This window comes from Gambusia affinis, linkage group LG09 (assembly GCF_019740435.1).
Source record: "Gambusia affinis linkage group LG09, SWU_Gaff_1.0, whole genome shotgun sequence".
NCBI classification, from domain to species: Eukaryota; Metazoa; Chordata; class Actinopteri; order Cyprinodontiformes; family Poeciliidae; genus Gambusia; species Gambusia affinis.
In genome coordinates, this window is record NC_057876.1 from 3,987,688 (window position 1) to 4,008,385 (window position 20,698).

Below are 20,698 nucleotides of genomic sequence, written 5' to 3' on the forward strand. Positions count from 1 at the left end.
ACATATTGAAAAGCCGCATTTATTGAATATGTTTATCTTACATTACAGTTACAAACACAAATGCTCATTATTTTTGAGCCATCTTCTTAGCCTGGACTTCACTGGGAGGATGAACTGGTCTCTGAATGAGCTTTGTTTCCAAAAACAGAGCCGGTAAACTGGATGCTCCAAACTGCAACCAAAGAAATAAAGTGTCACCGTCACTTATGCCTCAAATATGAACATGCATTATGAGATAAAAGGCAACTAAACATAAAATTGTTCCTTCTGATGGACATAAAAATCTAGTGAATGCTTCACTTTTTGGCAACCAGCCTTAATGAGTAAAACGCCCTCTATTTTTTTATTATTACATAAGTATAATCCAAAACTGAATGTTTCAGTAGGACAAGGGTGAAAAAGAAAAAATGCAATATTTGACAATTATTTTACTAGTACCCCTAATAATTGCATACTAAACATTTCAGAGTGAGAACACAACATTGTCCTGACAGCTGATGTCTTCGCCACAGGTGATAAAAATGTGGCGGTCACTGTTTTCACAGAAAGTATCTAAATCTCGCTGTCTATTGTCAGCATCCCGCTGTGTTTCTACCGTCTCTTTCTCAGCGGGGTGCTTCCGTCGGTGGGCCAGGTAACGCGCAGTCAGCTCCCTGACGTCGCGGAGGAACGCCCGGCCTCTTCTGAGATCGTCCAGTCTCTGCTGGAGCTCCGCTTTCTCCTTCTCCAGCAGGCACAGCTGCCTCTCTGCCCTGCATGACCAAACCCCGACAAGAGGAATTCACAAACTAACACGGTGCATAACGTCCCTTCAAAAGTGACACACGGGGAAAACGTCAGATTATTAAATGCTTGTGGAAAAGGGGCCACAAGTTGTTTCCATTTTTCCTCACCTCATTAGCTCATGTTTGGCGGTCAACAGTCTCTGAGTCTTCGTTCGAATCAAAGAGCCCACCTGCCCAAACAGAAACCGCAGAGAACCGATCAGCTTGTCACCAGCAAGCCTGGCCCTAGATGCTAGCCACTAGCTGGAGCTGCTGGATTTCACACTGGAGAAGCATGAATGTTACCTTTTTGTTCTCTCTTTTCAAAGACCTGAGGTCCTTCAGAGATGAGATCTGAGGGAGAAAAGAAACCCAAAGAATGCATCTGATATTTTCAAAAAACAGAGTCACATTTTCAGATTTACTGGGCAGATATAGATTCATTTTAGCATCTGAGTACAGCTTTGCAGATGTGTTTTTAAAAAACTAAGAATGCGTTAAATTCTGACTATGACAAGCTGATATGAGTGTACTTCTCCACCGATTCAGTTGTACTTCCTATAATCCTGTGCTGCATCACCATCACTGTCACGTGACCAAAGCTCCAGAGACAAACAGCAACAACATAAAAATAAAAATCGGTTGTTAATAATCGGCCCGGTTTTATTTAGTGAACCGATATCGATATTTAAAAAAAACTACAAATACTGTATGATACCAACGATACATCATACATATCTACTTCTGGCATTCTGGTCACTCAGAGTAAACTTTAGTGTTGTCATGGTGAGGGTTGCTAGGCTTCCTACTAGAACCGGCTTGAATAAGCAATAGAAAGTGACAGTCATTGTGCTGGACGATAAATTGTCCAAGAAATGATTGTAATAATCGATAAAATTATAATTTTGAGACAATTTTTAGCTAATATTTTGATAAGTGCATGAGAATGAAAGTGCACCAAGGTATGTCACAATTACAAACATTGCTGAATGAATGTTGCCTTTATATTACAATGTGATAACATTGTCATTTTGACACCATTTTCAACTAATCTGCTTTATATTTAATATTTATATTTATATTTTATATTGTATTTTATTTATTCTGGAGTAACCTCATTGGAACCTCAAAACATTGTCCTGAGCCATATGCAACAAAATTTTGTTATGTATACACCCCTGTGCATACAAAATGACAATAAAGTCTGTCTAAGTCTAAGTGATAGTGGCAGATAAATGCAAAATTAAATATCCAAAATATAAAAAGACAAACAACCAAAAACAATAAATAAGAACCACACATAACCAAGATCATGAAAAAAAAAATCAATTATTATGTCTCTAAACAGAATTGCCCTTCAAAACAAATAATCGTCACAGTGGAAATTTATGAGCTCATTTTAACTTATGCAATAAATTGGGTTTAGTCTTGATTAACAGTTTTCAGACTGCGTGGTGAAGTGTGTGAGCGTGTAAAGGAGAAGCGATGTCGCCGGGCGAACCTGTTCCTCTAGCTGAGCCTGCACATTATTGGCGAAACAACCGACGGACTCTCTGACTACCGCCGACTCCACCGTCTCCCTGGAAACAAGCGCACAAAAGAAGTGAAAGTGGCTTTTGACGCAAAGTGAAAGAGTTGGTTTGCAGGTTGCTCCATTTTACCTGTACTGCTGGCAGAAATCCAGCACGGCATCCAGAACCACCTCTAACTGGGATCCTCTCCGCCCGGCGCGCTTCTTCTGCCCAACGCTGCTGGCGGCTTTAGCATCTTTAGCTGCAAATATTCACATCTACAGCTCAATACAAGCACAGTGGAGCTTGGAAACATTTTTGCTTTTACTTGAAAATCTTCAACATACTCTTATCTGATGAGGACTTTCTTCCCAAACGTTTAGTCAGGCGTTTAGTCGTCATTGGACTCGGATTCTGTGAAAATGACAAACAAAAAATGGAAACGGTCATACAAACGTCATGCTGCTGCTTTCAGGCAGAACATGGGTTCATACCCAAACGCTGCCTTCATCATCTTCCTCATCGGAGGAAGGGAGCTTCCTGCGGTTCCTCTGGGCTCCATCCGAGTCAGACTCCTCCTGGAGAGAGAGAGAGACAAAAAAATAAAGTTGAGTGAACAGCATTTTTTCTCCAGACTGTCATTTTTAATGTACCAACACAAAACCTCTGTAGAAATGTGGAGGGGTTCTGTGTTTGTCAGGGTTTTCCCCCTGTGCATCAAAAGCCTGGCGGGCCACCAGGCTTCAGTTGTGCCCCCCACCAGGCTCAGCATTGCTTATTTTTCAAAGTCTTTTTAAAATGTTAGCATTTCTTAAGGCTTTATAGTTTCTGTTCAGGTATTAATCTTCCAGTCTTTCGATAACATGCAATTATCAAGTGATATCTTAAAATTTCCTGTCAACTTTAAACAATTTATTTAACTCAAAAACACGACAGGCCCAACCACTGGGCTTAGCAAGTTTTCTGGGGGAAACCTTGTTTGTACGTTAGAAACCTCACCGACGCCGTTTTCAATGTGACCTTCTAACAATCTGTACCTCAGACTCTGAAGTCTTCTCATCAGCTGATTGGCTCGCCGTCTCGCCCTCCTCCTCCAGCTGCTGCCTCTGTGCCGGTCTGAAAGGGAAGCAGAAAAAATGCAGAAACACCTCAAAAAAATTGGCATATCATGAAAACATTTTTCTTTTTATCATTCATTTCAGAAAGTGAAACTCATATTAAATAGATTCATTACTTCAGTACTTAGTTGGACATCCAAGTACTGAGAAGAGAAATTGAATTTTTTTTTAATATGCACATACTGTGTAAAGAAATGTCAGATGTATTTTTTTAAGTTGAGCTTATGTAATATTCAAATTTTCTGAGACAAACAATTTTGGGTTTTTATTACATGTAAGCTATAAACAACAATATTATAAGAAATAAAAGCTTATGGAGCGTCATTTTTTAAGCTTACATGGGTAATTATATTACCAGCAGTTAAAAATGCTATATATGACTTCATAAATTTGACTTCCTGATTTAGAACCTTGACATTGAGGTTCTGTCTCTTTAAGAAGTTCATACTCGTTCTGAAACTCTGCCTTCAGGAAGTCATCAAAACATGGTTCCTCTATTAACCCTTTAATGACGTTTTTACCAGCGTTGCACTGAGAAGTAGCTCATATAAAAAGCCCAGCAGATGCTCAGTTACACCAGGTGTTTACTATTTGCTGCTGGCTAGTCTGAAGGAGCTGAATGGGGGCATCTCAGGGAAGAGCTGTTCTGTAAGGTTGAAGCTTGGTAGCTTGAAAACTGCCCCTAAGCTTCATCCTCGAAGGCAGAGCTAGCTTCACCCAGCTGTTTTGAACAACTGAATGGTTGCCATGGAGATTAATGGATTTCTCAAACATGCATGAATAATGCCCCTTTAAAATATTTCAATCCACCTGTTATGAATCTATATTTATGTTGTAAAATGGGTGACAAAAAATTTTTTAAAAAACTTTTCACCGAATTATATTTTTTTTCAGTTGTCTGAACTATTGGGTGCCTCTTTAAAAATATTTGTTACATTTTTCCTCCTGTTATCATGATGAACTCTGGGCAGCGTCTCTCTGTTAGCGCACTGACCTTCCAGCAGCCGTCCTTCCAGGGGCCTTCCTCATCCCGACAGGCTTCTTCCCACTCAGACGCCGGATGATCGTCGCTGTGGACCGGGTCGTTTTGGACCTCTCCGCTGTCTCGTCCGGTTGCCTTTCTGCTGCTCCCTTTTGTTGCCTGATTGTTGGCCGATGAGCAACGGATCTGAACTGTTGCCGAAATGATGTGGAATACAGGAACAAAGCGCTGAACTTTACCTGCCTCTTCCCTTCCCTCCCGTGTCTCTCCTGCTCTTCTTCTTCCTCTCCTCTTCCTCGCCTCCTCCTGAGTCTTTTCTCTTCGCAGCAGCTCCCTGCTTTTTGACAGGAGCAATCTTCCCTCTTTGTCCTCGGTTTTTGTCCAACTGTCCCTCCTCCTGGACATCCAAGTGCTCCTCCAAGGCAGTGCTGTGAAGAGGGTTGCCTAGGGAACAGATCCAATAAAGGTTTGGCTTTTAATAGATAAACAAAATTAATTTAACACACAAATTTGGGAAAATGGGTTGAATTTGTTGGTGCAGAAACACGAGGAGACTCTCACTATCATTCCGCTCCAGTCCCTCTAAGAAGCTGGCTTGGTCCACAGCAGACAGACTGGTAGACTCCATCTATTTAGGACGTAAACAACAGGTTTACAGTTCAGGACTTACTGATTTTTCAGCACAGAGTCGATAAGACAGCGTTTAGAGACAAACTCACCTGGCTCTTGTGCACCTGGTCCGGAGGCACGTTGGTCCCTCGGCCCTTTCTGATGGCGCAGGGATGAGAAAACAGAGACGGGCCTTTATTTTACAGCTTAAACAATCTAACATGATATGCATTTATTTTTTAATGGTGCTTTTTAAGGTTACAGAGTGCTTTATATTTACTTGTTGCACCAATGAAATGGACACGTTTCCAAGTCAAACGCCAAAGAATCAGATTTTTTTCTATTCATTAAATGTAGCAAAACAGAGTTATCATTTTTCACTTCAAACACCAACTGAAAGTGTCTTCATAGATCCATAAAAAAAAAAAAAAGAAATCAGCAAATAACTGAAGACACGCTTAGGTTTATCATCTAATTTCTTAATTTTCTGTTAGACTGTAACCTATTAAAAAAGTTTCAGCAAAATCAATGAAATGCAAACAGAAATGAAGAAATTTTAAAACAGGCCTATGAAATCTAAAACATTTTTGGAGGAAAACAAATTGTGTCTCCAATGATGCCTTAAAGGTGAAAATAAAATAATAATAATAATAATAATAATAATAATAATAATAATAATAATAATAATAATAATAATAATAATAATAAATTATAGAAAAGGCAGCTGCTTTCAGTTTTAAAAGATCATCAACCGAAAGCAAAGTTTGTTTCTTTGCTTTATATGAATCCTCTCTAGGTTAATTTTAAGTGACCTGGACTGGATTACTATGACGCCATTTTAGTGCAGCATCATTGTGAAATATTTTGTTACCCATATTAGTTATGATAAATATACATTTAAAAGCTAAATATTTTCACTTTATCAACCCTAACTTCCAGACCAAGGAGCTGGTTGGAGTGTTATTCTATCCTACTGACAGCCTTTTCTTTAACCGCCTGTGATTTAGAGCGCCTTCTAACGGCGTTAATAGACACTGAAATTTCAGCTTACTAAATAAATGTTACTCAGTACTGGGTAGAATAACCCAATCCAACTTTAACTTCTCGAAACACTTGTTACATATTACTTGCTAACTTTAATGTCGTGACGTTCTGTAACAAAAGGTATTAAATTCTATTATGAGCAAAAACAGAGCGTTCATTTTCTATTAAACTTTAAGGCTTCAGTCTTTTTTATTACTGAGCTTTCGAACAACAAAATGTGGATATATTATGACATAAAACAAAAACAAACTGCTTATACGGGTTAATGTCATTTCCTCACCTCATTTTCTTCAGTGTTTTGTTGACACCATTAGCTCGACCTGAAACAGCTGCTTCCCGCAAAACAGTTCGAGTTCCGGACGGAACCATTTCGGAAACACCGAGGGGGTGAGAGAAATATTTAAAAGGTGGGGAAGAGAGGGAAACTCTTGAAATTCACAGTTTAAATGAACCAGCATATATTTTAAAAATACTGTGCAGTCAAGCCTTAAAAGATGTTTTAAACACAGGAGTGATTTAGAAAATTCCTTTAAATATAGGAATCTATCGCTCGACATATGTATATGGAACGATCTAGTCCTACGGAAAGCGGGAGGTTATCTTGCCTTTCTTCGCCATTTCAGAGCAATGCACTTGAACCATTGCGTGTGGTAATATTTTTGTTGAAATTTTTAAAAATCTAATTCTTCATAATTTTATTGGATCTAACCTGGAAACGTTAAATCCTTTAATTACCCCCTCAATTCTTAAAAAACGACCGGAAGTTTAAAAGTCAACATGATTTTATTCATATTTTTAAAAACAGAAGTAGAACCAATTTTAACTGCAACTAATTAAAGTCAATTTTGATGGAATGAGATATGATTTGGGGTTAATTTTTCCCTTCCAGCTGATTGTGAATAACCATCAAGATTGCTGAAGTTTGCAAGGAGGGTTGGATGTTTTCAGTTAAATTGCTTCTAATACAACTAATGCTGCCCTGAATTGATCAGCCAGAACTAGAATTTGGTCCAAATTAATAACGCGGTCAATTGAACAAGCTATTTATGAACAAATATACAACACTAGTGTGATTTAAGCCTCTTCAAGTCTGAGACTGCATTTAATAAAAACTTAAGACTGTTAAGATCTTACAGAAACTAATCAGATTTGAAAAGAGCCCACAGTTTTACTGTTCACCAGTTTTTCTTAATCTTATCAAAGAAACAAATAAAAGCAGGAAAGATGAATCACTAAATGTACAAATGCCACATGGTAAATAGTTTACACAGATCTTTTAATATTTCTTAAATGAAATCTTTTACAAAATAAAAACCTACTGATTAACATTCATTTAGGAAAAGTCCTTTAGCCAGTAACTTTTTCTCATCATTATTATAAATAAATTAATACATTACAAAGATTTCCCATGTTGTTCCCATAGGTACCCGAGTTCCCCAAACACACCTAGATCAGACTGCGTTGTCCTCAGTGTCCGAACTAGTTCATGAGGCACCAGGCTTATTCATACATTAACAGTGAAAACAGTTCAAAATGTACATCTAATGTACAGAGATGACCATGCTGGCTGAGGCTGTTGTGGTCCTTTTCCACTAGAACCTAGCAGTGTAGCTCGACGTGTGGCTTTTTGTCAGACTGTGTCTTTGTTGGGAGTTTTAACGAATGGCGGTCGGATTATTGTAAGAGCATCACTCCTGTGATGCAAACAGAGGCTCCACCCCCTAAACAACAAGTGACTAGTAGTCTCTTGACGTCAGTCAGGACCCCCAGCAAAATCAAAGGGACAGAGTGTTTCCCAACCCTGGTCCTCAAGGTACACTGTCCTACATGTTTTAGAGGTTTCCCTGCGTTAATGTGCCTGATTCAACTGATTGCAGTTCAACAAACGCCTGTTAATCAGTCATCAATTGAAACGAGCTGGACTGAAGCAAGGAAATACCTAAAACATGCAGGGCAGTGAGCCTTGAGGACCAGGGTTGGGAAACACTGCGATAGCATGTGGCTTGTCACGCCGAGTATGTGCCAATAGAAAAGGACCATTAGCTTAAATATATGGCTTGTAATCAGTTTGTACATGTGGCTATTCACACCATGTTTCCTGATGGAGCAGGAGAGACTGTTTCCCTTCAAAATTTTCACATAAGAGCTGATTGGAATCATCTTAAAAAATATTTTAAAAAATCACACATTTGTATTGTAGTGAGGTTTGATCATAGAAAACACTTGATGTGTGAGAACTCCTCTGGACTGAGGTTTAGTGTTCCACAGATCCTGTCTTGGAAATGCTCGACAAACACTAAAAGCTGCATGTCGGCCTGCTCTGCTCGTTTCTTCTGTTCCAGCTCGACACCTTGGAGCTTCCTGGAAGCAGCGTCTTTCCCTCTTCACAACACAAACGGAGCTGGTGAGCCCTCCTACATGCTGATCCCAGCGTACAGCTCATCTATCTGGGATCTGAAGTACTGGCGCATTTCGTTCCTCTTGCTCTTCATTGTTGGGGTGAGCAGGCCGTTCTCGATGGAGAACATCTCTGTGTGGATGTGGATGGCCTTAACCTGCAGGACACCGGTTGCGTTAGAGGAAAATGATGCTTCATCAGCAACTCATCTCAGCTTTGTTAGATTTCTACGGGATTCACAGTCTTGCGAATCTCATCTAGAAGCCAGTGTTGTACCTGCTCAAAGGACTTGAGCCCTCCCTCTTTGCCAAGCCGCAGCATGTCCTCCAAGATGGCTGCCTTGACCTCCTTCAAAGAAAAATAAAATTGTAAACATGATGTCCTCAAGAAGTTGATTTCAAGTCAATTAAAAAAAATTTACAGTTAAAAAAAAAGAAGAGGGTTGAAACAATTAATTGGATTTCTTGTGATTAATCAATTATTAAAATAATTGCCAACTATTTAGAAATTGATTTATCGTCAAATTGAGTATACAGACTCAAAAACAAGGACATTTGCTGAAATAACAACACAGAGCAGTAATTATGTCAAAAATGTACAAAATATATATACATATAGAGTTTGTTTGTCAGCTCTACCAAAACTCCTCAAGGGGCAGTTTTGGCTTCACCTGGTTCAAATTATCTTTAAAAAAAAGGAAAAGAGATCAACAGATCAGCCGTAGACTGTATTGATGTTGTGCTCAGTTGATGTTAGAAGTATTATTTTAGCTGTGGATGCCGACAAAAGATCAAGTGTTCAGGTAAAAAAAAAAAGCTTTATTAAGGCATTTTAGGTAATAAAATGCTTATTTTTTTATTTAGATGCATGTTTTAATGGAATTCTAATATTACATAAAAATATTCAATGACAGTTTTGCAGAATGTGTAATTTTTTCATCTGATTAATCAATTACTAAAACAATTGTTAGTTGAGGGCTAAAAAAGAATGTGCATAGTAAAGCTCTGAAGATTGGCTTTGCCACTAAGTGATCGTAGAAATTTTGTGCACAGTCTGCTGGGATTACCGCTTTCCCACACAGCTCCTGGTAGCTTCCCTGCAGGCTCAGCGTCTTCTTGGCCCAGCTGCACAGGAAGTCGGGGTCAGGGACCACCACTGCTACCAGACAAGCCTGGAGACAACAGTTACACCCGTCTCAACAAGGCAGGCAGCCTGAGATGAGTTTGAGAGAAACCAAAACAGTTTGGCTTCAAGATGGCTGACCTGCAGACTGTCTCCATGCACAAACACCTGCACCACTGCATCACTCCTCGTGTAGATGTTCTCGATCTTCTCAGGAGCGATGTACTCGCCCTGGGCCAGCTTGAAAATGTGCTTCTTCCTGTCGACGATCTTCAGCGTGCCGTTCTGTGAAGAGATGTGCGTACTGTGTTACTATTCACTGCAACATCGAGGCTTCTGATAAGAAGGACGCAGTGAGAAGCAGCAGGAACAAAGTCAGATTCACATTAGGGGCCCATGATTAATCAATAAAGATTAAATTTTTGGAAAATGTGTATTTTTTCAATGTCCTGATAATTTAACAGAAATTCTTGTAACCTTGCCCTAATACTCTATTGTACAACTCACAGAAGGGATGACTGAAATAAAAAACACTTATTGAAAATATTTCCTGTCAGTGAGAAAATGTAAAAAAAAATCTATTAAAATTGAATCTGGTCTGACGAGATCTTTAAGCAATATTGCTATAATTCACATAGAAAAACTGTGAGAATAAATGAAGCTGGATGAACGTACAGGGAGCCACTTCCCGATGTCTCCGGTGTGCAGCCATCCGTCTGCGTCTATAGTCTCTGCGGTCTTCTCCGGGTCTTTCAGGTAGCCCTGGAAAACGTTTGGACCCTTCACACACACCTAAAAGAAACAAAAACACACACCTGCATGTAGAAGGGAGAGAAGACTAAACAAAACCACGTGATTCCATCGCCTGGTGTTGATGTCCCACCTCCCCTTCCCCGTTCGCAGCCAGGTAGTTCATCTCAGCGACATCCACCAGTTTGATGGCGTTGCAGGGCAGAGGAGGTCCGACGTGACCTGCTGAGCAGAGGTCGCTCTCAGTTCACGTCTCACTGGCCGATTAGACGGCTTCGTGCGGCAAAACGTTACCTGCACTACAGTCGCCAGGAAGGGTCATGGTACATCCGGCGGTGCACTCCGTCTGCCCGTAGCCTTCGTAGAACTGCAGAGCAATAAGATTGGATTAATGTGGATCTGATTTATGAAACAGCAGAGAGCAAACATTCAGCTGGGCCATTACCTGACAGCCGATAGCAACTTTGAGGAAGCAGAGGACTGTAGGGGAGATGGGGGCCGCTCCTGTCACCATGAGACGCACGCGGCCTCCGAGGCTGGCCTGTAGGGGGCAGCGTGGGACACTACTGAGAAATCTAAAACAATCCATATCAGTCAAAACAAGATATGGATTGTTTTAGATGGGACAAGATGGGAGGCAGAATATGACTTCAGGGATCCAAGCATTTATCACGTCTGATGAGAGCTGGAGAGAAAGAGAGCAACTACTGCTGCCACTCATCCAATGAAAAATGTAAAAAGTGTTGAGAAAATGTTTTGTTCCCTTTGAGTTGAGGAACAATGTGACCAGTAGGACTTCCTGTTCCCAGCAGAGAATTCTGCGGTAGAAAACCAGGAGTGATGGCTGCGCTGGTTCTGCGTACCTGGACCTTCCTGAAGATGAGTCGATCCCAGATGCTGTCTGTCCGCACGATGCCTCTCATGACCTCTGCCTGCTTCCTCCTGTACGCCAAGTCCAGGAGCCAGCGCTTCAGAGAGGTGTTGGCCTGCCCAAAGATCTGAGCGTGCACACACACACACACACACACACACACACACACACACCCACGCACACCCACACACGTAAACAGTCAGTGAAAACAAGGTGAACCTCATCATTCCCAACCCCCTTTTGATCACATGGTAGATCTAACACTCCTAGAGCTGACATGATTAATCGTGATTAATCGATTACTGAAATCGGTTAATCAATAACTGGAGTATTCAGATGCTAAAAGTGGCCAGCAATTAAACCAAAGCCTTTACAAAATCTCCACATTTTGCTTTCAAGATGAAACAACCTTCTTTGCATGTATATATCTGCTACCCAGAACTCAAGTGAGAATTTTAACTTCACTTCAAATTATGCATTAAAACAAATCTCATATTAAGCACCTTTTGCTATCCAGGTTTAAATCCAAAAAACAAACAATACCTTAGTAGACAGTATGATTTGTTTTAGCTGTGGATGCATCCTGTTGCTCCAGGTGATCAAACATACACTAAAGGAGTGTTGTTGTTGTTGCATTTTAGGCAATAAAATATTTACGTTCTTACTGGAATTATCTTTTACAAATATTGTATGCCTATTTACATTTTTATTGTATTTCTAATAGTGTAAAAATGGCTAAAGGGAAAAATCTGTGGAATGCATCAGTTTTTTAATAGATTAATCATCAGAACAATTGATAGAATAATCGATTACTAAAATAATCATTAGCTGCAGACCTATCACAGTGCTACCAGTAGACGTTAAGGTAGGGTGACCATATTTTTGCCCATACATTTGCGCTTTGGCATGTTGTTGGCGTACCGACAGCCACGCAGAGCTGCCCGCACTGACGCGGCTCAGGGATTATGTCACACGCAGCGCAGTGCCCTTCTGCCTGTAAATTTAATGGTCCAATGAAGGTAATTTAAAAAACAGGACATTTCCTCACTTTCTAAAAAACCAGGACGCCCGGGACAGGACGTGAAATACAGACGTTTGGTCACCCTAGTTAAGATGCCTCACTCACCTTATCATACATTCTGTTGAGAAGTCTGGGTACGACTGGGAACACCGTAGGCCTCAGTGCAATCAGATCATCCGATAACCGGCGGACGTCTCCCTGGAAAAAGCCGATTCTGGCTCCATGCACCAGCATGACCCCCTGTCAGACAAAGATGGCACCGAAAAATTTTTTTGCAGTGTGTTCCTGCAGTGAAGACGATGCAGCGACTAAAAGATGGCAACCTGAGACGTACCTGGACTATCCTCTCAAACATATGAGCCAAGGGGAGGTAAGAAATGTGGATGTCGCTGGAATTCAGCGGACAGCACAGCTGCAGGACACGACAGCGTTAAGGTAGAAACACCAGGGTGAGTGATTTTATAACACTGGCAGAAAAGATGGCATTAAGTCTCCTACTGTTGTCTAAAAGTACGACTGGACAGGTGAGGAAGTGGATCATAAAAACCTGCTGCTCTGCATCTTAAACTAGCTGACTCAGCAGCGTTGCAGGAAAGCTAAACAATCCAACATGCTAACACTAAATAAAATATGAAAGTGAAAGCTGTTTTCTCCCCGAACCATTTGTTGCTTTCTGAGTGACGGATGGAACATAAATAACTCAATAAAGAAACATTGCATGCAGAGCCGCATGTTTGTTTTGGGTGTGGTTCCTCTGTGAGTCAGCTGCCTGAATGCTGCCAAAAAACAAGACAGAAATCTGTTTCTCAGAGCGAAGGCTTCGTTCTGCCATATTTGTATTTGTTTGTTTTGGAACATACCTGTGGTTCACATGTTTGATGCTACATCAATTTACATTTGATTGGTTCTGTTGTTTCTTTCCCGCTCAAAGAGCAAAAATACAAAATTCTACCAAATATTTTCACTCTGGTTTCTAGGCCAAATATCTTTGTACTCTTGAAATAAAATAAAACTTACAAGTAAGTTTTCAGCAAGATAGAGGAGCTTGATTTAAGTCAATAATTTCTTAATACAACTAGAACTTTTTCATCAATAAGTGAATTAATCTGCCACTGGAAGAAGATATTTTTCCCATTTCATAAGTTAAAATATCTTTTTGCTTCCCCAAATTTCTTTGATAAAAATCATAGCAAATGTTAGAAGCTGAAAGTTGAATTTAAAGAAGTGAAAAATAAGTGTTTTTATCTGGATTGTGAGTCCAGATAAGAGCTCTCACCTGTGTCAGCCTGATGAAGGAAGAGTAGTTGCACACAATGTTGCCATGTGTTAACATGGCTCCTTTCGGGCTTCCTGAAAATGAACGGCAGCATGGAGGCTTTGGTCATGAATGAAGCTGTTTAATGTGCGGTTCAGAGGCCGTGTGTTACCTGTGGTTCCACTGGTGAAGCAGAGGACTGCCATGTCATCAGGCTGAGGAGGCTGACGGGGGTCAAACAGACGAGTTTAAGGTCACGGTTGTTAGCGTTGGAAAGTTCTGGGCAGAGTTGGTGTTACTTACAATCGGCTGCTTGTAGTTGGCCTGACCGAGAGCCTGAGGAACAGGAAGGTAAAACCAGATGGTGAAAGAGCGGAGAAAAGGACATTTGACTCCTTCAAAGTGAAAATGGTTTAGGAAAAATGAAAATTATGACATAAAGATTGGAAATAACTCAGCAGAGGGAAAAATAAAAGTTACCCAACCAATAAAATCCATTACATGATTAAAAAACAGCCTTAAAATCCACCAGTCAGACATGATGTAGAGGTTAAGAAGTGTCTCCAGACCTCCGTCTCCTGCAGGCTCAGGATGTGGACTCCGGCCTGCTGGGCCCTCTCCACCAGGCTGGCGCTGGGCGTCTCCATCAGAACAATGGTCTTCACTGAGTGCTTCATGTCCGTAAGGCAGTCCAGCACCAGGCTGGCTTTGTCCGTCACGTCACACACGATGGTAGAGATGGAAGCTGCACAAACACAACCCCGACGTACGGAAGAGGTTTGAGTCGAGGACAGGCTAAAACACATTTTAATCAGATTTACTGACATAAAGTAGTAAGATTGGGAAGGTAGATGTGAACATGGCTTTCAAAGGTTGGATGAAGAGCCAGGTGAAGCTAAAACGATGCTACTTGAAGAGTTTTGGGTGAAGAAAAACAAAACACTTTTAGAGACAAAATCATTTTCATTTAAAATGCAAAATTTATACATATTTTGCACATTTTTGGCCTAGTTACCGCTTTGAATATGTTGTTTTTTAAGTATTAACTGATTAATCATCTACTGGCTCCAGTTAACAATTATAATGTTGCAGGGTTTCACCTTTGTCTATGATGTAGGAAATGGCCTCTGTTCCCAGGGTGTCATAAAGAGGGACGGACACCAGGGAGTAGGTGTAGCACGCCAGCTCACTGATGGTCCACTAGACACACACAGACATTACAGCGTCAAAACAGAACAAAATATATTTAATGTTAGACTGGAATTATACACCCCCCCAAAAAAAACTGCAACAAAAGAAACAAATTGAAGGGTAAAGAGAAAAGTTTGTACCTCTGGTCTGTTCTGAGAGAAAATACCAATGTGGGGGTTGGTGCTTTTTGAATGTCCTTTGTGAAGAAACGCAGAACCCAGATTTTCTGCTCGCTTCATTACCTACCAAACACACACACACACACACACACACAAGGGATCTTAAGGCAGCACAGATAAGCTGATACACTAAATTAGTAGAAACTAACATAAAAGTAACTTTCTGATAAGTTTATTTTAAGTTCCTTAACATTGATTAAAAAGCATGTTTTTTTTAATCAATGTCAGATTATTTCACTTATAATTTATACTTTTTCATCAATATAAAGGAATTATTGATTCCTATATCTTACTGAACAGTCACTCCTGAGTTAATTTTGAGTTAACTCAAATATAATAACATAATTGCTCTAGAAAGTAGACAAAAAAAGATTTTGTGTTTTTGCAGTGCAACAGGCACCTCTTTGTAAGACATCCACTCGTAAGGCTGCTTTGGTTTCCTGAATCCCAAACAGGGACCGTTATCTGGCAGGAGAGAGGAGAGGTGAAAGGTCAAAGTGTGAGGAAAAAAAAATAGCTTGAGGAGGCCTTTATACCTGCAAAACATTAATTTCTACTTCAAAACTGTAAAATGAAATAATCAAGAGACTTAACATTGAGATCTGCCGAACTTAAACCTAAATGAAAACTGTGCTGTGGGTCAAAGGGCATATCCCAGATTAAAGCTTTAAGCTCTTCCTCATCTGACTTACTGGAGACTCTTGCTCCTCTGATGAAGGACTCGTACATAGTTCTGGCGTCTTCATAGATGTGAGTCAGGTAACTGTCTTCTTTCTGAAGCACTGAGCGGTGCACAAAATCACTGCCCTGAAAAACACAACACATGTTATGAAAGCTAATAAAAGAGATTTCAGGCACTGAAGAAGGCTTTTGTCTAGGATGTAATTCAGCTTGTTTTTGTGAGGGATTGTGTGGCTACAATGTAGCTCCACCAGTGTGTGAATGATACTTTGAAGCACTTTGGAGTCCTTAGACTGTACAAAACCAGACTATCCAGCCTTTGTCACAGTTTCATCATCTGTCTTCAGTAAACTGTAAGTTGATTTTTCCAGCAATAGAGAGAGATTAATTTTCTCGCATTGCTCACATCTTTAGGAAATTCATTTCTTTTCCCAGAGGTGGAAACATTTATCCAGGAATGGATGAGAACGTTTGACACATTCCAGGTTGTTCAAGGCACTTTGTAAAGAAACCTCGAGGTGACATTTGTTATGAGTTGATGCCATGTAAACAGCTGAACTGAATTATATTTAGTATTAAACTTTATTTTGTAGTAGACAACAACTTATCCATGTCATTTGGAAAAATAAAAGATCTCCTGGCTTGTTCTTGAGTCTGTCCAACCTTCACTTTTCCATACAAGTGTGTTCATTTTCCCCCAGGACTTGAACTCACCGGAACCTCGACTGACTGCCTGTGCAGGTCCCAGAGCGGTGGGAGGGCTTTGGGTCGTGTAGTCAGGTAGTAGGTGGTGGCAGCGGCCACTGCTCCCACGCTGACCAACATGGGGGTGGAGATGCTCCTGATGTACTGGCTCACGTCTTCCAGGTCTAAGGAGTTCATCTTCTCTAGGAACTCCTGGCTCAGCACGTTGCTGTGGCACTGGAAAAACAGAGGTGGGCATGCAAGGAATTTGAACACATCAAAAGACTACAGATTGTAAATATGCTAAAACATTCTGATAGGTACACCTGTAGCGTTTAGATACTCATTAATCTAATAAGTATTTTTGGTAAACAACTGAGTCCATGTGGCTTTTGGAGTCAGAGGAGCTGTTTAGTGAAGATGGTGGTAAAAACTGAGTCGTACTGTTGTTGAGGAAACAATGGAGAGCTCATTTTAAAGATGAATGACAAAAAGAAAACCTGAATGTGCAGAATTTAAGAACGGTGCTTTGGCTTAAGGACAACCTTCCCCTTCATGCTCTTTACTCTGTAATCGTCCAAGGAGGAGCTGAGTATTCGATTTCACTGTTTCTCCAAGAACACACAAAGTTCTGAGGCATGTTGTTACTGAACATGACGGAGGCTTGGAAACGGCCAAACAAACCCAGACTGGACCGCTCAGTCTATACGGAAATATGGGTAATATAACAGGAGAAACTCAACTCTGCTTTAACCGTCCTGTTGTCCTCGGGTCAAAATGACCCGCCACTGAGTTTTAACACAGTGGCGGGTTTTAACACCGAGTTAAAACCCGCCAAAGATCCACTAACAGTTATTAGTCACTAAAAGATCCACTAAATGTTATTTTAGGACAACAGGAGGGTTAAGCATTAAAATACAGAGAGACTGGTCAGTAGACCTTAAAAGTAAAAGAACTAAACCGATTTCACGGACTACTAAAACTAGAAAATGATACATAAAATGGAAAAAACAAGTACATAAGGAAAAGAAGACAAAAGGGGAATCTTCATCTACTTCCCAGAAGTACAACTCTGTATCGTTCTATCCAATGTTTGCCACTAACCTGGAACAGAAAGGAGTGGCTGTTTAATCTCTGCTGATCATCCACGGACAGCGACCCCAGCAACGCTGCTGCTGCTGCTGCTGCTGCTGCGGCCACGAGGAGGAAGTGACACTAAAAACCCACAGAGACCTGTTAATACACGGTTGGTCAGAGCTAGCCCTCCAATCACATCACACAGGCATCAGGAAGCCCTCTGATAGGCTCACGGCTCCAAGACAGTCATCCTGATTGTTTACATTTGCCCTTTGAGATGGTCAATGAGCAAGATAGGAAAAGAGACAAGAGAGGAGCAACTTCTACTACTTTCTTACTTTCACAGAAGCTCCTAAAACATTTGTTTAGCCCTCACAGTTCCGTTCAATTAAAACTCCACTGGAGCGAACGAACGTTTCCCACAGAGTGTGTCGAAAAGTGGGACGAAGGAGCAGCTCAGTGGTCTCACCTCTGCCTCAGTGACCTATGACCCCCTTGCACAGTCAGCTGAGATGATTGCGTGGGCTGAGATAAAAGCTGATCAAAGTGGAACGGCTGCGGAGGACATTAAAACTTGTTGCATAACAAACTCCATTCATTCGTCTGATTTGTAAAATTTGAAGCTGTCCCTTCGGTCCTCCTCAGAAACGAAAGAAAAGCTGCAAATCATCTCAACTGATGATAAATCTGATTATTTTAATATTAAAGTAAATATTGATTTCCAGAAACAGGGACGATTTTTGTTTAGGCAAAATGTAAACGTAGAATAATGAAGTTACAAATTCAGGTCCAACTCAGGTCTGGAACATTATGTACAAACAATCATTGGTACATTTTTATGGATTTTCATTAAACAGTCAGCTGATGGGAATGAGAGTAAGAGATAAAAATGAAAGAAATCATTTCACTGCCTTGTGCAAGGCTGGATTATCAAATAGGTGAAAGGTGAAGTGGAGCGGGTCCCTTAACCCCCCGCTGGGTTGCTAGATATCCTACTCCTTTATTTTATTTAAGAAATATTATATTATATTAGATATTTAAGAAACGCCTTAAATATCCCCATAATACTTATGGTTCTTTACAAAAATGCTGTCTGGTAAAAACTGCACTTCACCCTGAACACAAAGTGCCCACTGTGGAACATGGTGGCGGCAGCATCATGCTTTGGGGAAGCGCCTTTGAAGCAGAGATAGGGAAGCTGTTGTGAGATGATGAAAAGATGTTAAGTTTCAAAATCGTCTCTAAATGATCACAAAAACAACACAATTTTTGTACAATATTATTTTTGGCGTATTCCAGCTTGCTAGTACTTTCTGCTAATGTGACTGATGCACACTTTCCATATTCCACTTTCTGCCCCTGGAACAGATCACATTTTAGTAAACTAACTAAACTAATTGTTGAAATATTTCAAATTATTTATAATTATTACTTTTCTTATTTTATTTACTTTGATTTTTTTTTCTTCACATTTATTTTCATGCTTTTTATTTCTTTCCACTTTTTTCCCCAGCAGTCTTTTGAATGGCACCAAAAAACTGATTTCGTTTTCATTTAATTTTATGTATTTGGTCAGTTATTGTAACAAATTAAGACATATTTAAGTTTCTGGTAAAAAGCCACATTAAAGGCTCTATCACAAACAAAAACCAGGGTCTAAACCTCATCACCTCCCGTGACCTCTCAGGACTTGGCCGTTCTGACAGGAAAGGAAAACGTAGAAAAAACAGAAATATTTCTTTGAGTTTTTTGGCCACACTGGTCCAGTATGTTAAAATGTGCTTTCAGCTTGCTGTCCGTCCTCTCGTGAATTCACGAGGTAGAAAATTTTGTCGTCATCATTTAGATGAGCTTTTGCCCTTAAAATAGATATGCAATATGCCTATATATTGCAATATTGCCTAAGTACATGCTTAGATCAATCTAAGCATATGCTTAGCCTTAAAACAAACAGCTGCTTTAAAGCCGATAAGTGCTCGAAACACCTTTAAAACTTCCTCTGTTCAACCTGAAATTTAATTAAATACTTTTGCCAACTTCATTTCTGAGTGCTCCTTCAGATGGGTAAAACTTCTAGCATAATTTGTTTGAGCTACGTAGTATCAAGATAAACAGTGATAATTCAGCAACATAAGTCTGACATTGCTTACCTGATACTCAATGAACTTCGCCGCCGCTTCAAGCTCTCCACGCGCGCACCTGAAGTTGGAGCTGCTTCGTTCGTGAACGCGACTTCCGGGTTTGCCCTTCAAACTAAAGGACACAATACTGACCTGAAGCTAAAACTGAAGCACGCACAATTTTCAACTCAAAACATAAATGAATAAATTAAATTCTATTTTTGTTTAGAATGCGGCTTTGTAGCCTCAACGATATCATTTGTTCAAGTTTAATATGAAAACCGTAGTCGCTTAATCTTGTGGCGTTAATGACGGAGTAACTTCCACCGACGGCTGTTTTATTTTAAAGTCACTTACCAGACGTCCATAAAACAATTCAGAGCCATCATCACTTGTTAAATATAGATTTACACGTTATGGTTAACTGTTTTTCCTGTTTTCCAGGTAAAGCAGGTAAATGGTAAGATCCACCCTCCCTAAACCAGCTTCCACTTGTATGTGCAGTTCCTCTAATGACATCACACGAGGCATACAGGAACATCATATCTCTTTCAAGTACTTATATTGTTGTATTTACATGTTTTGTGAAATAATTTCTCCAGTGGGAGGTTTGTCTTATGCTGTACAGCTGCAGCAAAAATATTTTATTTCTGGGAGACAAAACCTCATCCATCTTAGTGCCAAACCGTATGCAGCTATTTATTGCTACACTCTTATCTCCACTGGGAATTTACTGCCCAGTTGCAGTGAGAGTACTACAAAGGCCTGGGCTGTCCCTGGGACAACGTGTCGCCCAGAAGCTCGTTAAAGCTAATATTTAATCAGGAGTGTCCTGGCCTGTGTGCACACGACTGCACACCGTCAGATCTTGTGCAATGTGAACCGATTGTAGCACCTTTAATGTGAAGTTTGGAGCTTAGAAATATCACCAGGTCATTAGATATTTTTGACTGAAGAATCAGTGAGATTTGGTAGGATTTCTTAGCTGCTGGACATCACAAGTGTTGTAACCTCATATTACAGTAGTGGAATAAACTGTAGGTCAGACGCTGGTTGAGGTGTGAATTAGCATGTGCCTAAATTCTGTAAATCTCTAAAAGTCCACTGGACCCGAGATATTCTGGTAGTTCCTTCTTGTACTCGACTTTAATGTTGAACCATTTCTCCCAGAAAAAAAGCTGTGCGTTTCTTCAAAATTATGTTTTTTCCCCTTTTGCTCTATTCGCTCTGCTGTTGATTATGTATATTACTAGAAAACGTCAGTAGTTTTCTGAAGTGCCTCAGGGCTGGATTCTTGGCCACAGAGTATTTGTAATATAGT

General features: G+C 40.3%; 2 protein-coding genes across 2 annotated transcripts; both read right to left on the reverse strand.

Annotated features, from left to right (window-relative positions):
* Positions 1-3: 3 nt before the first annotated feature.
* Positions 4-6,590, reverse strand: cenpu (centromere protein U). Its single transcript, XM_044127264.1, has 14 exons — positions 6,309-6,590; positions 5,095-5,143; positions 4,937-5,003; positions 4,615-4,819; positions 4,388-4,534; positions 3,313-3,391; positions 2,770-2,853; positions 2,623-2,689; positions 2,426-2,537; positions 2,266-2,344; positions 1,071-1,118; positions 894-955; positions 596-752; positions 4-172 (listed from the first exon to the last, which is right to left on the reverse strand). The coding sequence occupies exons 1-14, from the start codon at positions 6,395-6,397 to the stop codon at positions 68-70; spliced, it is 1,350 nt and encodes a 449-aa protein (XP_043983199.1). The 5' UTR covers positions 6,398-6,590; the 3' UTR covers positions 4-67.
* Positions 6,591-7,096: 506 nt separating this feature from the next.
* Positions 7,097-19,778, reverse strand: LOC122837073 (long-chain-fatty-acid--CoA ligase 1-like). Its single transcript, XM_044127149.1, has 23 exons — positions 19,735-19,778; positions 19,408-19,510; positions 17,285-17,395; positions 16,211-16,417; positions 15,508-15,622; positions 15,216-15,280; positions 14,777-14,878; positions 14,546-14,645; positions 14,015-14,190; positions 13,749-13,781; positions 13,618-13,669; positions 13,467-13,540; positions 12,525-12,602; positions 12,296-12,430; positions 11,162-11,296; positions 10,744-10,839; positions 10,593-10,665; positions 10,432-10,520; positions 10,224-10,340; positions 9,690-9,833; positions 9,493-9,597; positions 8,703-8,774; positions 7,097-8,583 (listed from the first exon to the last, which is right to left on the reverse strand). Exons 1-23 carry the CDS (start codon positions 19,764-19,766, stop codon positions 8,443-8,445), a joined length of 2,355 nt encoding a protein of 784 aa, XP_043983084.1. The 5' UTR covers positions 19,767-19,778; the 3' UTR covers positions 7,097-8,442.
* Between the last annotated feature and the right edge of the window lie 920 nt (positions 19,779-20,698).

Bases quoted from the DNA above. Each gene is read 5' to 3' on its own strand.
- cenpu (XM_044127264.1), bottom strand. From the start codon at position 6,397: ATGGTTCCGTCCGGAACTCGAACTGTTTTGCGGGAAGCAGCTGTTTCA. The intron at 4,820-4,936 runs GTGAGAGTCTCC...TCTGTTCCCTAG, and splicing joins GGGACTGGAGCGGAATGATA to GCAACCCTCTTCACAGCACT. The intron at 753-893 runs GTGAGGAAAAAT...TTGGTCATGCAG, and splicing joins GCCAAACATGAGCTAATGAG to GGCAGAGAGGCAGCTGTGCC.
- LOC122837073 (XM_044127149.1), bottom strand. From the start codon at position 19,766: ATGATGGCTCTGAATTGTTTTATGGACGTCTG. The intron at 19,511-19,734 runs GTAAGTGACTTT...TGTGTCCTTTAG, and splicing joins AATTGTTTTATGGACGTCTG to TTTGAAGGGCAAACCCGGAA. The intron at 15,623-16,210 runs GTGAGTTCAAGT...TGTGTTTTTCAG, and splicing joins GGCAGTCAGTCGAGGTTCCG to GGCAGTGATTTTGTGCACCG.